This window comes from Hypanus sabinus, chromosome 4 (genome assembly GCF_030144855.1).
Source record: "Hypanus sabinus isolate sHypSab1 chromosome 4, sHypSab1.hap1, whole genome shotgun sequence".
NCBI lineage: Eukaryota > Metazoa > Chordata > Chondrichthyes > Myliobatiformes > Dasyatidae > Hypanus > Hypanus sabinus.
The window spans coordinates 155,335,280-155,352,819 of NC_082709.1; the positions used below are offsets into that span (position 1 = coordinate 155,335,280).

At 39.8% G+C, this 17,540-nt stretch overlaps 2 protein-coding genes across 6 annotated transcripts in view; one reads left to right on the forward strand and one right to left on the reverse strand.

Moving 5' to 3' along the window:
• si:ch73-264p11.1 (uncharacterized protein LOC100000923 homolog) overlaps positions 1–17,540 on the forward strand; it is a 210,698-nt gene that overhangs the window by 103,890 nt on the left and 89,268 nt on the right. The gene's annotated exons all lie outside the window — the stretch shown is intronic.
• The window catches only part of LOC132393369 (E3 ubiquitin-protein ligase DZIP3-like), a 100,008-nt gene that overhangs the window by 67,752 nt on the left and 14,716 nt on the right, over positions 1–17,540 (reverse strand). For all 4 annotated transcript variants that reach the window (XM_059968490.1, XM_059968489.1, XM_059968487.1 and 1 more), the window contains exons 2-7: positions 15,705–15,799; positions 10,599–10,739; positions 7,829–7,909; positions 5,821–5,945; positions 3,191–3,311; positions 1,488–1,610 (exon numbers count right to left, since the gene is read on the reverse strand). In XM_059968490.1, coding sequence (XP_059824473.1) covers positions 1,488–1,610; positions 3,191–3,311; positions 5,821–5,945; positions 7,829–7,909; positions 10,599–10,712 — 564 coding nt within the window. In that variant the 5' untranslated portion in view covers positions 10,713–10,739; positions 15,705–15,799. The remainder of the gene's footprint in view (positions 1–1,487; positions 1,611–3,190; positions 3,312–5,820; positions 5,946–7,828; positions 7,910–10,598; positions 10,740–15,704; positions 15,800–17,540) is intronic.

A 17,540-nucleotide genomic window follows, 5' to 3' on the forward strand; every position in this document is an offset into this window, starting at 1 on the left:
TCCACTTACAAGGATAAATGCCAGAAGGGAGATCAGTGGGGAGGGACGAATGGACAAGGGAATTGTGTAGGAAACAATCTCTCTGGAAGTGGGGAGGAGGTAAAGTTTTGCCTGGTAGTGGGATCCCGTTGGAGATGGTGGAAATTAAGGAGAATTCTGTACTGGATGTGGAGGCTAGTGGGATGATAGGTGAGGACCGGAGGAACCGTGTCCCTGGTGTGGCGGCAGGAGGATGGGGTGAGAGCAGATGTGTGTGAAATGGAAGAGATGTGGGTGAGGGCAGCGTTAATGTTGGAGGAAGGGAAGCTGCTTTCTTTGCAGAAGGAGGACATCTCATTAGTTCTAGAATGAAAAGCCTTATCCTGAGAGCAGGTGCAGTGGAATTGGAAGAACTAGGAAAGGAGATGAAATTTTTACAAATGATGGGGTAAAGTCCATGTAGCTGTGAGAATCAGTGGGTTTATAAAAGATATCAATAGATGAATTGTCTCCATCTCTGGAGACAGAGAGAGATCGAGAAAGGAGAGAGCGCGCTCAGAAATAGACTAAGTAAATTTGAGGGCAGGTTGGAAGTTGAAGCTCAACATGGGTGCAGGAAGCAGAACCAATGCAGTTGATGTAGTGTAGGAGGAGTTGGGGAGTAATACTGCTGTAGGCTTGAAACATGGACTGTTTCACATAGCAGACAAAAAGACAGGGATAGCTGGGACGCATGTGAGTGCCCATGGCTACCCCTTTGGTTTCGAAGAAGTGGGATAAGCCGAAAGATAAATTATTGAGTGAGGGCCAGTTCCACCAGACAGAGGAGACTGGTGGTGATGGGGAATTCATTGGGTCTGTTGTTCAGAATCAATACCAAAACTTAGGTTCATTGGGTGAAGAATAAATCGGACAGAAAGCTGTGTGAATCATACCTCTACTTACAGAAACAGATACTTAAACTAATATGCTTTTTGAGACAATCAGATCCTCACTAGATGATCAAAACAACTTGAAAATTACCAATCAAGATATCACACAAAAATGCAGAAGGAACTCATCAGATCAGGCAGCATCTACGGAGAGGAATAAAGAGTCGGTGTTTCGGACCAACACCCTTCACTCTTTATTTCTTTCCATAGATGCTGTCTATCCTGCTGAGTTCCTGCTGAATTTTGTGTGTTACTCTGGATTTCCAGCATCTGCAGGATCTCTTGTGTTTAGACAATCAAATTGCTCAGTTTCCAGTTCTTCAACAGTGAACAAGAATTAACGCCCAAATAAAATTACCAGTTCTTGGTTGCAATCTAGTCTGAATTAGTTTAATCCTTACATGAAAATTGCTTCCTTACATTCAGAAACAGCATCCCATTACTACTTCCATCTGATTGATGAGATTATCTGGCAACAATCCTTATTAGCAAGTCCAAAACACGAATCAACTGACAGAAAAGATGTTTTAAGTTTGGCTCATTGCGTGTAGGCGTTCTATATGTACAAAGCTGTACCTTGTAATCAGGGTCAGACGGATAGATTTCCTTCTTGTAATATCCTTGACAACTTAAATGTTGACAGATTGCTATGGGGTCGGGAGGATCAGTGCACTTTTCAATATATTCATTTATTTTCACCTAAAGGATGACAGAAGCAGAGTAATAACATGCATCTCATTCCAGTTTTGGCTGATCAGTTTGATAGGCATTTGAAGAAAAATAATCTACTGGGATGAGGTAAAGAGTGAGGGAACAAAAGCTGTTAAAAAAAAAAATCACAAAAACTTGGTGGGCTGAATTGCCTTGTATATCATCTGGGTTCTGCACTTCTATAACAAACTTCAAGTTTAGCCAATTAACCACCAGGTTCAAAAACAGTTACTATATAGGATGCTCAAAGTTGCTGCACAGGTTGACTCTGTGATCAAGAGCGCATATGGTGCATTGGCCTTCATCAACTGTGGGATTGAGTTTAAGAGTCAAGAGGTAATGTTGCAGCTATATAGGACCCTGGTTAGACCCCACTTGGAGTACTGTACTCAGTTCTGGTCTCCTCACTACAAGAAGGATGTGGAAGCCATAGAAAGGGTGCAGAGGAGATTTACAAGGATGTTGCCTGGATTGGAGAGCATGCCTTATGAGAATAGTTTGAGTGAACTCGGCCTTTTCTCCTTGGAGCAACAGAGGATGAGAGGTGACCTGATAGAGGTGTATAAGATGATGACAGGCATTGATCATGTAGATAGTCAGAGGCTTTTTCTCAGGGCTGAAATGGCTATCATGAGAGGGCATAGTTTTAAGGTGCTTGGAAGTAGGTACAGAGGAGATGTCAGGGGTAAGTTGTTTTTTTAAAAAAAAACACTGAGTGGTGAGTGCGTGGAATGGGCTGCCGGCAATGGTGTTGGAGGCAGGTACAATAGGGTCTTTTAAGAGTTTCTTGGATAGGTACATGAAGATTAGAAAAATAGAGGGATATGGGTAACCCCAGGTAATTTCTAAAGTAAATACATGTTCAGCACAGCTTTGTGGGCCGAAAGGCCTGTATAGTGCTGTAGGTTTTCTATGTTTCTAGTTCATCAGTTGCTTAACAGCAAAAATCAATGGAACCTGAATTGCCCGAGGCAATATTCTGTGTTTCTGGTATCTGAAAATCTGACAAAATACTAAATTTAAAGAAGATGGCCAATAATTTGCATACCAAGAACTTGATATGACTTGAATTAATTTTCTGAAAAATCCCAACAGCATGAGGACTTTTGCCTGATGAGTGTGTGTTTTGCACAGGAAGTCTGTTTTGGTTACACCTATTCTGGAGCTTGAATTAATACATTTAAAATCTAGAAATCTGCCACAATGGATGAATGAAACATCAACTAAATTTTAATAACTACGGTGTTCCCAAAAGATCACAATGTCTAATCCGTCACATCTCTGAGTGGCGCAAAGAAAGGTGAATGGCAGAAATTTGAAGTGCCATTGCTGCCACACAAAAAATTATGAAAAAATTAGTATTTCTTTTTACAAAGCTATCACCACCACTGTTACGTAGGCAAAAGAATTACCTTAAAAAACATGAAACTTTTCAGAATATATTTTGTACTATCACCCACACCCCAATATATCTTTTACACATTTGTTTTCCTATTATGCTTCTGAGATAGCAATTTGTTTAACCATACTGGGTGACTTATTCTTAGTATTTGAGATAAAGCGCTTACTTCAAAATATTCTGGTATAATCGCTTCTGCTTTTAGTATCACATTGCTCCATTCTATGTTTGGAGGGTTTTCTGCAAACTCTTGTTTAGATTTTTGAAACCACTGCATGGCATCTTCAAATCTGCAGAAAGATTTAAACATCTCCTTATGAGTTATTTTTATAATTCTTGGCTTGAATGGAGGCAGAAAACCTCTAACATGATTGAAAGGACAGCTCAAACTTGTGAAATATATCCATAAGGAAATTTAAAATAATAGTTCTTGTCATGAACTAAGGATTTTGAGTCGAATTTGGATCACTTATTCCTTTTATTAATCAACCATTTGAAATCTTCCCGTTTTGTTAAAACGGTGATAAACTATCAAATATTTATCAATAAGCTTCAAGTCTTAGGCCTCAATGCCTTCTTGTTCAGCTGGATCCTCGATTTCCTCACTTGCAGACTCCAGTCAGTTTGTATTGGCCACACCACCTCCACAATGACTAAATGCACAGAATCAAAGGTTGTGTGCTTAGCCCCTTGCTCTACTTGCTTTAGACTAATGACTGTAAGGCTAAGCACAGCTCCAATGCCATATTTAAGTTTGCCACCAACACCATTGGTGTTGGCTGAATCAAAGATAGGAATAAGGGAGGGAAATTAAAAATCTGGCTGAGTGGTACCACAATAATACCCTCTTACTCAATGTCAACAAGACCAAGGAGCTGATTATTGACCTTAGCTGGAGGAAACCAGAGCCCATGAGCCAGTTCTCATTGGAGGATCAGAGGTGAAGAGGGTCAGCAACTTTAAATTCCTTCTTGTTATCATTTTAGAGGACTGTCCTGGGTCTAGCACGTAAGTGGCATTATGAAGAAAGCATGGCAGGATTTTTACTTTCTCAGAGCCTTGCGAAGATTCGGCATGTCATCTAAAACATTGACAAACCTGTATAGGTGTATGGTGGAGAGCATATTAACTGGTTGCATCATGGTCTGGTATGGAAACACCAATGCCCTTGCACAGAAAAACCCATGAAAAGTAGTGGATACAGCCAAGTTCATTATGGATAAAGCCCTCCCCACCATTGAGCGTATCCATGCAAGAGTGCTATTGCAAAGAAAAAGCATCCATTATCAAGGACCCCCACCATCCAGGCCATGCTCTCTCCTCACTGCTACCTTCAGGAAGGTACAGGAGCCTCAGGGCTCCACCACCAGGTTCAGGAATATTTATTACCCTTCAACCACCATGCCTTTGAACCAGAGAGGATAACTTCACTCACCCCATCTCTGAACTATTCCTATAAACTATGGACTCACTTTCAAGAACTCATCTCTTTTGTTCTTATAATTTAACATAGAAACAGAAGGCAAATGACAGGCAAAAGGAGAGAGAGACTGCAAATTAGTTGCTGGAACCATCTACAATAATCAGAAAAAAATGAAATTTAAGAAATGGTGACAATGTCACATTAGGTTATTTGGACAGAGGGATAATTTCACCCTCCTACTATCCAAAGTTTTAAAGCAGGGTGGTCTTGACAGCTTCACTTCCCTTCAGTTTCTCCAATTCCACAGCATTTCTTAACAGTGTACTGCAAATCAATGTTCTGCACTATCTTGAAAGCATGAACTTCCTCCACAAAATGAGATTTCTTGATGTCTTGTCATACTTGTCTTTATAATGCTACAAATACTGAGATTCATATTAAAAAGCTAATTCACACAAATAAACTATATACCCTACACCTGGCCATGCAATGCCCAAGACTTTTAACATTTATCACTCTTCTACATTTGCCCCATTAACTTAAAGACCTGAAATATGAACCTGAACAAAATATCCATTCATACAATATAGAACTATGATTAAATCAATGGAATGACTTTTTTGTACTTTTTAATTCCTGGAAATCCTAGACTTTTTTAAAAACTTCTATATTGTGCACTATTGTGATAAAGTAATACAAGACTAAGATTAAGATCCAGCTGATATAGAGTTTAGTTATCATCCACACATACAAACTGCCTAGACCTAGACTAAGATTCCAGGATCAGAATCAGGTTTTATATCAATGGCATTATGCCATGATGTTTGTTGTTATGCAGCAGCAGTATATATTAATAACAAAATGTAATTTACAGCAAGTGTACCTATAAGTTAAATAAATAGTGCAAAAAGAGAGAAAGAAGGAAGTGATGCAATATTCATGGGTTCAATGTCTATTCAAAAATACAGTGGGAGAGGGTTAGAAGCTGTTCCTGAATCACTGAGTGTGTGCCTTCAGGCTCCTGTACCTCCTTCCTGATGTTAGCAATGAGAAGAAGGTGCTGGGCATCCAAATTCCACACTGGAAGGGGATTTAGCTGTTTAAATTATTCCTTGGAATAAAGAGGAGTATGAGTAATGGTGATCATAAAACAATTCATCTCGTTTACTCGTTTATCAGGAGGCTGCACAGTTCACGTTGCAATGGAGGACAGTTGTCTACAACAGTAACTAAGAAAGAGCAAAACTGAATGCAGGTAGTGCATAGACACATTTAGGTCATCCCGTAATAACTGAACATTTATTTCCAATGCAATTTAAATTGTTCTAAAGATGATTTAATTTTTTCATATTCACCTTCAAGCTGAGGTCCCTTACCTATTTTGCTTGTAGCATAAACAGCCTAAAGTGTGATAGGCCACATACAAAAAATTCTGGCATTCCGGTTTCTCCTTAGTCATTCTCTCAATTGTTTTAACTTGCTTTTTGGCTTCAGCCAGATCCTAGAGATACAGTATAAAGAGTGTAAAATAGCTGCAGGGCAAACAACACCAAGTGTTTAGAAACCACACCTTCGTCCGGACCTTGGAACATGTAAACTGCACCCTATTTCAAAAGTAGTAGTCAGAAAGCACACAAGGTTAAATACCCAGTAGAGTCAAGCTTACCATCATCTTCGCTTCCAGTTACCTTGCTCCTTTAGATAGATAGATACTTTATTTATCCCAAAAGAAATCACAGTATCACAGTAGCATTACAAGTGCACAGATATACAAATATTAGAAGAGATGTAGGGAAAGAGAAAAGGAAGGAGAGTCAGAGATGGGTGAAGGAAGGGAAGAAGAATCAGAGAAGGACTGTGTGTAATTGGGAGTACAGTAGAGAGGGAAGGAGAGTCAAAGATAGATTATGTGTAAGTGGGAGTATGGTAGAGAGGGAAGGAGAGACAGAGATAGATTGTGTGTAAGTGGGAGTACAGTAGAGAGGGAAGGAGAGTCAAAGATAGATTGTAAGTGGGAGTATGGTAGAGAGGGAAGGAGAGAGAGATAGATTGTGTGTAAGTGGGAGTATGGTAGAGAAAGGGGAGGAGAATCAGAGATGGATTGTGTGTAAGTGGGAGCAAGGTGGAAAGTAACAGCTAAGTAATGACGTTTTCAGGTTCTGTGCAGGTAGCATCATCAATACATTAGTCAATGCTCCTGGGGAAGAAAATATGAAGGGGCTGAGTAAGTGAAACAAGCACAGTTCTACATATCGAAGCTGCACGTACTTAGGAGCATATAGTCAAGCAGCATGGAAGCAAGCACTTTGGTCCAGGCCAACCAAAATATCCTATCCAAGCTAGATCTATTTTCCAGCATTTCCCCATGACCTTCTAAACCTTTCCAGTCCACATACCTGTCCAACTCACTTAAAAAGATGTGATTGTAGCTGCCTCAATCACTTCTGGCAACTCATTCCTCAAGTTCCTCTTAAATCTTTCCCCTTCATCCTTAACCTACACTCTAGTTCTTGATTCAACAAACCTGGGAAAAAGGTGAAGTGTCTTCATCCTATCTATGCTCCTCATGATTCTCTAAACTTCTATAACATCAGCTTTGTGTGTCCTGCACACCAACGATAAAAGCCCTAGTCCATCAAGTCCCCTTGAGATTCCCCTCTTCAAATAATGCCCTCTTTAAGACCCACATCAGAATTTCATCATTGAATTTAATATCTTCTTGTCTGGTACAGCATTCACTTGTATTCATTGTGAAATGCCCTGGAAAATTTTCCACACAAATAGAGAAGTTTGCATGCTTGTTGTTGCCACTGATGCTATTTTGAATGCAGCACTTTTCAGCGCATCTGTAGTTGTGAACCTCCCATGATTCAGGACATTTACAAGGACATGTGTGTAAAAAGGGGCCGTAGGATCATTGGGGACCCAAGCCATTTATTCCACTATCTATTGCAGCTGCTACCAGCTGGGAAGCGGTATCACAGCATAAAAACCAGAAGCAAGAGGCTCCGAGACAGCTTCTTCCACCAGGCCATCAGACTGATGAACTCACGCTGACTTGAGTGTACTTCTATGTTACATTGACTGTTCTATTTATTATAAATTACTATGATTGCACAATGCACATTTAGATGGAGACGTAACATAAAGAGTTTTATTTCTCATGTATGTGAAGGATGTAAGAAATAAAGTCAATTCAATTCAAAATGCCACATCAACGCACTAAACAGCAGGTCTCTATCAAACCATTCGTAAAGCTTTGTAAAATTGATTAAACAAATCATTTGGATTAAGAAACAAAAGCATGCAGATCAGTTTAATAAAAGCCAAAATAGCTTCAAACATTTTTTAAGATTACAAATAGAACTACCAAGAAAATGGTACCTGTGCCTTGCTTCTGGAGCAGAGAGCCATAACAAAATAGTGCAGCAACAAAAGGTACTGCACTTGACTTATTCGACATATCTAAAAGCAAGAGAGGTGAAGTCATTTAATCGCATTTACACTTTGCCTTTGAATAAGCTTCCACTAAACAAAATAATTTACATTTTGATAGCAAAGAATATCCCAAAACAGATTAAGGCCAATGAAGTGCATTTATATTTGAAACATAATTCTAAAGGCCAGATGACACAACCATGGCTTGCAAGAGAAGTCAAAGCCATCATAGAAGCCAAAGAGGATGTAACTATGAAAATGGACAAGGGAGAGCCAGTGGATGTAGTGTACCTGGATTTCCAGAAAGCCTTTGATAAGATCCCACATAGAAGATTAATGGGCAAAATTAGAGCTTGTGGTATTGGGGGTAGAGTACTAATATGGATAGAAAAATTGGTTGGCAGACAGGAAACAAAGAATAGGGATTAACGGGTCCCTTTCAGAATGACAGCCAATGACTAGTGGGGTACTGCAAGGCTCGGTGCTGGGACTGCAGCTATTTACAATATACATTAATGATTTAGATGACGGGATTAAAAGTAACATTAGCAAATTTGCAGATGACACAAAGCTGGGTGGCAGTGTGAAATGTGAGGAGGATGTTATGAGAATGCAGGGTGACTTGGGCTGGGTGAGTGGGCAGATACATGGCAGATATAGTTTAATGTGGATAAATGTGAGGTTATCCACTTTGGTGGCAAGAACAGGAAGGCAGAGTACTATCCGAATGGTGTCAAGTTAGGAAAAGGGGAAGTACAATGAGATCTAGGTATCCTTGTTCATCAGTCACTGAAAGTAAGTATACGGGTACAGCAGGCAGTGAAGAAAGCAAATGGCATGTTGGCCTTCATAACAAGGGGAGTTGAGTATAGGAGCAAAGAGGTCCTTCTGCAGTTGTACAGGACCCTGGTGTGACCATGCCTGGAGTATTGTGTTCAGTTTTGGTTTCCAAATTTCAGAAAGGACATTCTTGCTATTAAGGGAGTGCAGCATAGGTTCATGAGGTTAATTCCCAGAATGGCGGGACTGTAATATGTTGAACGATTGGAGCAACTGGGCTTGTATACAGTGGAATTAGAAGGATGAGAGGGGATCTGATTGAAACATGTAAGATTATTAATGGATTAGACATGCTAGACATGTTCCCGATTTTGGGGTAGTCCAGAACCAGAGGCCACAGTTTAAGAATAAGGGGTAGGCCATTTAGAACGGAGTTGAGAAAAACATTTTCACCCATTGAGTTGTGGATTTGTGGAATGCTCTGCCTCAGAAGGCAGTGGAAGCCAATTCTCTGGATGCTTTCAAGAAAGAGTTACATAGAGCTCTTAAAGATAGCGGGATCAAGGGATATGGGGAGAAGGCAGGAACGGGGTACTGATTGTGTATGATCAGCCATGATCACAGGGAATGGAGGTGCTGGCTCGAAGGGCCAAATGGCCTACTCCTGCACCTATTATCTATTGGATGATGGAATTGATAGCTTTGTGGCAAAGTTTGCAGACTATACAAATATAGGTGGATGGGTAGGCCGTTTTCAGGAAGTAGAGAGGCTACAGAGAAAACAGATTAGGAGAATGGGCAAGGAAGAGGCAGATGGAATATAACGTCAGGAAGTGTATGGCCATGCACTTTGGTAGAAGAAACTAAAGTGTTGACTACTTTCTAAATGGTGAAAAAAAAATTCAAAAATCAGAGATGCAGAGGGGCTCAGGAGTCCTCGTGCAGGATTCCCTGAAGGTTAATTTGCAGGTTGAGCCTATGGTGAGGAAGGCAAATACAATGTTAGCATTTATTTCAAGAGGACTAGAATAAAAAAGCAAGGATGTAATGTTCAGACTTTATAAAGCACTGGTGAGGCCTCACTTGAAGTACTGTGAGCAGTTGTGGGAAGAAAGGATGTGCTGAAACTGGAGAGGGTTCAAAGGAGGTTCACGAAAATGATTCCTGGATTGAAGAGATTGAAGACCATCTGATGGCCAAGATGACTGGAAGACAGCACAGGTAGAACCTTTGTTCAAGAGGGACTCCAAGGATAAGTCAGATAATAATGGGCCTGTGAGTCTAATGTCACTGATGAAGAAGATGCTTATAGGACAGGGCCTATATAGAGTAGAAGATAGGAGATTTTACTTCATAGCAGAGGTGTCAAAGGCTATATACAATGTGAATCACATTTCCTAAGTGGGCGGTGGATGTGCTCATACATTTAAAAAGTACCTTAACGTTAAGACCAAGATTCCATAACCATAACTAGACTGAACTGAAGTATTTCAACCTCTGTTGTGTAGCTGCATTACACACATGATACTTGTGCATTATATCCATAAATCAAGCTTTAAGCTACCATAAATCTGCACTGGGAAGCATGCTAAACATCTACAAGTATCCTCTTGCAATCAGCTCCTACTGCATAACAATACCCCTGACAACAGAGGTTCACAGTGAGGCTCCAGGAAGACTAGAACACTGTCCACAAGAGATGGAAAAGTTGGAACTAAGTAGGTTTGTCAGTGATTGCTGCGGCAGCGTGACTCGAAGGGCCAACTCTGTGCTGTTTCACTCATTAATGAGTTAATTAACATTTGTTGCCTATGAGTTAACATTAACTATATACTTGGAAATAGATTCCCATTACATTGATAAATTGTTCACTGCATTTTGGGAGCACTAAACTGACTAAAACTCATTTTATATTAGTTTAATACTTAATACTCACCAAATCATTTTTCATTACAGCCGTGAGAAAAACTTGGAACTGTTGAATTTGTCTATCGGTACTCATGGACGGGAAGTTAACAAGTGTCTTGTTTATGTTCAGTGGACTATTCATTACTTCTTCAACATCCTCACCTTCCAGCTGAGAAACAAGCATCAAATAACAGAATCAACAGGTTGCATAGTCAGTGAGGTTCAGTAAGTTTTAATTAGAAACAAAATGGAAGCACAGCAGGATTTAGCTCATTATCTTGATTCCTAATATACCAACCTTGTCAAATCTTTCCCATAGTTCTATCCCCAATGTCCAGCAAATTCTCTGTCAACTACCTTTCAATTCCCTTCTAAAAGCTCCAAATGATTGCTTACATTGGGTTGAGGAAACTGCACATTCCAGCTTATAACTACTCTGAGTTAAAAGAAGTTCCCTCAAACATACTTTACTCAAATATCTATTCTGCCTCCCCCCCCCCCCCCAGTCCTTGAACCATTTGCTAATGGAACAGTTCCTCTCTATTTATCCCATTTAAACCAATTTGATCTTGTGCAACTTTTGAGTTTCATCTTAACCTTTACCCCAAGGAAAACAAAAGAAATTTGTCTGGTCTAAAATGATTAAAATGCCTCATGCCTTGAACTATTCTATAAATCTTTTCTCTACTTCCTCTAGGTATTCCTACCTTGCTTAAAGGCATGTTAAATAACTAGAATTAGAATCAAATTGAAAACCATCCTTTCAATTTTAAACAGCATGTGTTGTTGCAGTACGGGAAATATAAACCGTCTAGTGCTGGCACTCTGACGTGTTTTAATGCAACAAAGACTTGTAATTATCTTGCTACTTTTTAAAATTCAAACAAACCCAATTAGGAATACTAGGATGAAGAACCAGTATCTTGGTTAGTGGGATTGAATTTTTGGAAGAATACATGGAGACACATGAAATTCTGCAGATGCTGGAAATCTGGAGCAACACACACAACATGCTAAGGGAACTCAATAAATCAGGCAACTTCTATGGAGAGGAATAAAGAGTTGACATATCAGGCTGAGATGTATCATCAGGACTGGAAAGGAAGGAGGATAAGCCAGTAAAGACAGCAGGAAGAGGGAGAATAGCACAAGCTGTTGAGTCCAGGAGATAGAAAGAAAGTATGTAAAGTGGGTTGGGGAGGGGGATTGAAAGGAAATGATGTGAGTAGCTGGGAGGTGATAGTTGGAAGAGGCAAAAGGCTGAAGAAGAAGGAATCTGATAGGGGAGGACAGAGGGCGGAGTAGCAGAAATATATGGAGAGAAACTTGAGAGGCTTGGGGCCTAACTGCTGAAGGTGTGACCAACAATGGTAGGCAGGAGTGGGAAAAAATAAGACACCAACAGTTGGAGGAAAGCAGTTTGTGGAATGGTCAGAATAGAGAGGGTTAGATGCAGAGATTTGAGTACAATGATAAGAACTTCAAAATGGAAACGTTGAGGACAAATCATGGATGCAGGGCACTGAGTACAGAATAATAACTGAAAATTAGGTTTTACCAAGGGACAGAGTTTCCTACTGAACTTTTGAAAAGATTACTAAACAGTTCCCAAGATGTGGATATTACTTACCATTTTGTCTAGACCATGGATAAAAATAGAAATTGGTGGTTTCTGGCATATTCGGAATAGAAGAGGGGGTGGAGCTCAGAGACAAGGACATAACTGAGACTTCATGGGGGAGAAAGTACAAAAACAATCAGTGAAACACCTACAGACAAGGCAAGAAAGACAGATTGTCATAGAGGCAGCTGGGCAAATAGTATCAGTATTAGTGGCAAAGAGATTTGAGATAAAAGTATGTTTGGGAGAAGCAGGGGTTACATGTAATTAACACAGATGGTGTGGAAGAAACCAAAGGTAATTGTTAGCTAATCACAAACAAGAGAAAGTCTGTAGATGCTGGAAATCCAAGCAACACTCACACAAAACGCTGGTGGAACTCAGCAGGCCAGGCAGCATCTATGGAAAAGAGTGTAGACGATGTTTCAGGCCGAGAACGTTGACTCCTCTTTTCCATAGATGCTGCCTGGCTTGCTGAGTTCCTCCAGCACTTTGTGTGGTTATTGTTAGCTGCTCAAGATAGATGCAGAGAAAGTTCAGATTAGAATTTGGTAGGGAGAAACCAATAGTTGACTTCCCTTATCCGCGGGGGATTGGTTCTGGGACCCCCCCACCCCGCGGATACCAAAATTCACAGATGCTCAAGTCCCTTATTTAACATGCAACAGTGTGGTGGTCTTTAGGACCCAACGGAACTCTGGACTTTATTTAACATGTCCCTGTGTCGTGGACGTTAGGACCTGGCAGTGCAGCTCTGAATCTGCAGTGTTTCTGTTCATGAAAATAATCACGATCACGACTGAAAATAGGGTGGAAGTAATAACACCATCGGTCATTGGAGAAGCGTTAGGCGATAGTCGGTCAACGATCGGAACAATTTTAATGGAGAATGTGAAAGGCTCTGCCCCGATGAAAGCTACAATTATTACTAAGCAACGCAGTGGTTAAATTATTGAAATACATATGTTTCTTAAGTGTTTTATATGCATAGGTAAAATATGTACTATATACTAAGAAAAATATTTAACTAACTGATGCTAAATAATACCGGATGTACCTGTTCCGACTTCAAATCCAACTTAAAGACGGACTCAGGAATGGAACTCATTCATAACCTGGAGACTGCCTGTACTTTTAAGTCATTTCTAGATTACTTATAATACCTAATACAATGTAAATATTACGTAAATAGTTGTTATTGTTACATACCCATGGGTATCTTGTGCCTGTCATATGACCATGATGTAATTGAGGCTATGCTGGGCACGATGTAGTGGTCTTGTGATGGTGGAGTGACGGAATTTTCCCGCCTGAGAGAGTTCATGTGATAGGTTTTTCTCAACAGGGTATAAAAGGAGAACCCCTCCCTGTGATGTGTGGCAGTTCGTGGTTGAATTCGCCAGTGACTCCGTTCTGCTGCGTATTCAATGTTATGACACAGTTTTGTTTTAAAGTGGAGTGTTACTTAAGTCTCAAAGGTTATTGCTGGCAGTTTTGCTACAATACGGCCAGTTCAGTCTAATGGAGAGTGAAGATTTACCGAAGTTCATGAAGCTGGAAGAATCGAGGAAAGTTGGTGTTGTTGGCTGTAAAGCAAGTTCGACCTTTATTTAATCTTTGTACAAGGAGTTAGTAACCTGTGTCCATGATAACTCCTGCTTTGCCAAAAGAGCAGGAAGAGTTGGATGCAGTTTCACCAAGGAAAAGTTAGTGCCTTTAAGCCATTTTATTTTCTTCTTCATAAATCCTTTGATCAAGGCATACTTTGGCTGGGATCAGCAGTAACATCGTGAAAGAGTATTTTATTACTTCAAGGGAAAGCCTCTCCTAAGTGACTGTGTAAACCATTTGGACTTTCGCATTACTACTTCCAAGAACTGTTTTCGCATTATCGCTTTACGAACTGTTCGAGCTGCTGTACTGCAACCCACTTCAGGTTAAGTTAGTCGTTTGTTTACTTTTGGATTTTTCAGCGGTGTTTAATAAATGTTTTATTTGTTATAAAAAACCTGTCTCAATTATATATTCATTTTTGCTGGATCATAACATTATACTGTATTGTTTAGGGAATAATGACAAGAGAAAGTAATCTCTACGTGCTCAAGCAATGAGTGCTGGAGAGAGAACTTCCGGGTTTTCCCAATCCACGGTTGGTTGAATCCGCAGATAAGGAGGGCCGACTGTACTGGCTAGCTCACATTCACGGTATGACAAAAATTTCTTATACCCATAATAAAAGAAAGATAAGGTGGTTTAAAATAAAATTCACAAAGATTATAGCATAACCAACAAAATAAGATGTTCGAACAGTTAAGCAAGCTGGCTTCAGAAGAGCCTAACCTTTTATTATAACTTGTCTGGAAATGGAAAGAAATCAAGGATTACCAATAAATTCAAAGAGAACTTGGAAGTAGTTCATTTACCTACCGAATCATTTAAAAAATAATTTACTGCTACACGGAATAACTGAGGCAAACAAACATGAAGGGCGTAATGATGGGATTGCATGAAGGCAATCTGGATCAGTGAGGCCATTCCATTTTTGTAATGAGGGCTGTACAATTAAGGGAAAAACAAGGATAGAGTTCAAGTTAAAACCTGAGATCCTGTGGAATGCAGGAATGACCCATAGACAATGAAAAGTCAGTTTGGGTTTGACAAAATTAATCCATGTACTTTGAAGGTAACTGGGAGTACAAGGAAGTACAAATGAGAAAGAACATATCAAGACGTTGTGCTAAATCAGGGTTTCCCAAACTTTTATGCCGCGAACCCCTACTGAAGGGTCCGTGGACCTCAGCTTGGGAACCTCTGCGCTAAACGCAGCCCGGTGGAAAAAGAAGCACAATTAATCCACATTTAGCTTGTGTTAAGGATCCCCAAAACGATCAGTTTTGCTAGCCAATCAGTAATAACAGCAGAGAAGTGAGATGTAATGGGGTGAAGTCCAATGAACAAGAATAGTGAATGTAAAAATAAAAATAATCAACAGGATCATTGCAGACAGGAGTACTGAAAGATTTATCTGCAGGGAGCAAGATGAATACAGCAAGTGGCAGAAGCAGCAGTATCTGATCCATTTGAAAGCAGATTGACTGAGGAACTCAAAAGGGCAAGGGAACTAAGGGGAAAAAACTGAAGAGCAGCCAAGGGGCAGAATTCATGACAGGCTACAGAACAGATCGAAGTTATTAAATAGGGTGTACTACATGCAGGATAGAAGAACATATGGCTAGATCTGCAGCAGGCATATTAAATGGTTTCATGAACACTAACATTTGAACTTGTAGAGTAAGAAATTAGTATTTGCAAATCTGAATCACGAAAGCACAGAACATGCTAGAATTGACAGTAATGAATTTAGCACCGATAAAGGAAACCATTTTACAATCAGTTAGTCAATACTTAATCATATCCTTCTTTCTAGATTTCCAAATGTCTTGCCCTATACCTTCTAGTTATATTTTGCAATTTAACAGTAAAATATCTGTAGTGCAAAAAAAAGAGACCTACTTTAAAACCAAATGAGTTTGCATCTTCAGGTTGATGTTCTGCACTTGGTCCTTGTCTGAACGTGGCACCATCATCATTCAGAAACTCTGTGCAATCTGTTAAGATAGTAATGAGTTTGGTGAAAATTCCATTCAGTTCTGACCAGTACAAATACCTTTCTATAGGCAAGAGAACATTCTGCAGCAGAACACAATTTCCCGCAAGTGAATTTTCTTCCACATTTCCATTGAATTGGCTTGGCGCACAAGACTTTTACTTTATAAACAAATGCAGTTCTTCCAATGGAAATTTCAGTCTTTGTCACCGAGAAAACACTTATTTTTGTTGAACAGCAGAGCACAGGGATAGGCCTGTTGACCCATGATGGGTGTGCCAAACATAATGCCAAATTAAACTCCCTTTTCAAAGCAAATTTCTTCTGCCTGTACATGAACCCTATCACTATCACTCCCCCATATTTATGTGTCTATCCTAAAGCCTCATAATTATCACTGTTGCACCTCATTCGAATACCACCCTCCGGAGCACCTACACCTCTCCGTGTTTCCCAAAGACAAAGGGCATTTTCTACCCTGGGAAAAAAGATTCTCCTATCTACCCTATCTATGTCCTTCTTAATTTTATAAACTTTTATCAGGTCTCCCCTCAGCATGAAAGTTCAAAGTAAATGTCATTATCAAAGTACATATTTACTATCATTTACAACCCTGAGATTCATTTTTGTGTGGGCATACTCAGCAAATCTATAGAACAGCAATATAACAGGACCAATGAAAGATCAACCAAAGTGCAGAAGACAATAAACTGCGCAAATGCAAATATAAATAAATAGCAATAAATAACAAGAACTTGTGATAACAAGATAAAGAGTCCTTAAAGTGAGATTATTGGTGTAGGAACATCTCAATGGATGGGCGAGTGAATGTCGTTATTCCCTTTGTTCAAGAACCTGATGGTTGAGGGGTAATAACTGTTCTTGAACCTGGTGATGTGTTTCCTGAGGCTCTTATACCTTCTGCCTGATGGCAGCAGAGAGAAAAGAGCATGGCCTAGGTATTGAGAATCCCCAATAATGGATGCTACCTTCCTACAACAGTGTTTCATGTAAATATGCTCAATGGTTGGGAGGGCTTTAAAGTGAAAAGCCGATGAGAAGGCATCTACTGTGGACCTGTTTCTCCGGTATGCAAATTGGAGCGGATCCAAGTCGCTACTCAGACAGGAGTTGATGTGTTTCATCACCAGTGACTCTAAACCAGGAGTGGGCAAACTTTTTGACTTGTGGGCCACAAAGGGTTCTAAAATTTGACAGGGGGGCCGGACCAGGAGCAGATGGACGGAGTGTTTTGGTAATACACCTCATAAGAGAAAATAAAATATCATGGGATATGTAGAAAACATGTGCTTTAATTTCAATTGAAAATGAACAAATGCATTACAACAAAATATCTGTCTTTGAAGTCCCATGGTATTTAGCTATTTATTGAAATGACTTTTAAAGCACTGAAAATTAAATGAATAAAATACAGCTTTTTTTTAATAGTAACAGCTATTATTTGAAAGCACTGAAAATTCTGTTATCCTTCAAGATATTATCATCATCACTCTCCTCCTGACTGTCTTTATTTCAAAAACGGAGATGCAGGTCTACTTGTCCTGCTCCTTCTTATTCAATTGTCCCCTGTGCCAAAACTCAACAATGACCAGCACAAAGACAGAACAATGACAGCGCACCAGTATGCGGAGCACGTTATTTGATCTGGAGCGCATTTTTTATTTTGAGAACGTACATGCACCTGCACACTACTCATGTCCATCACTTAACAGAAATGACAT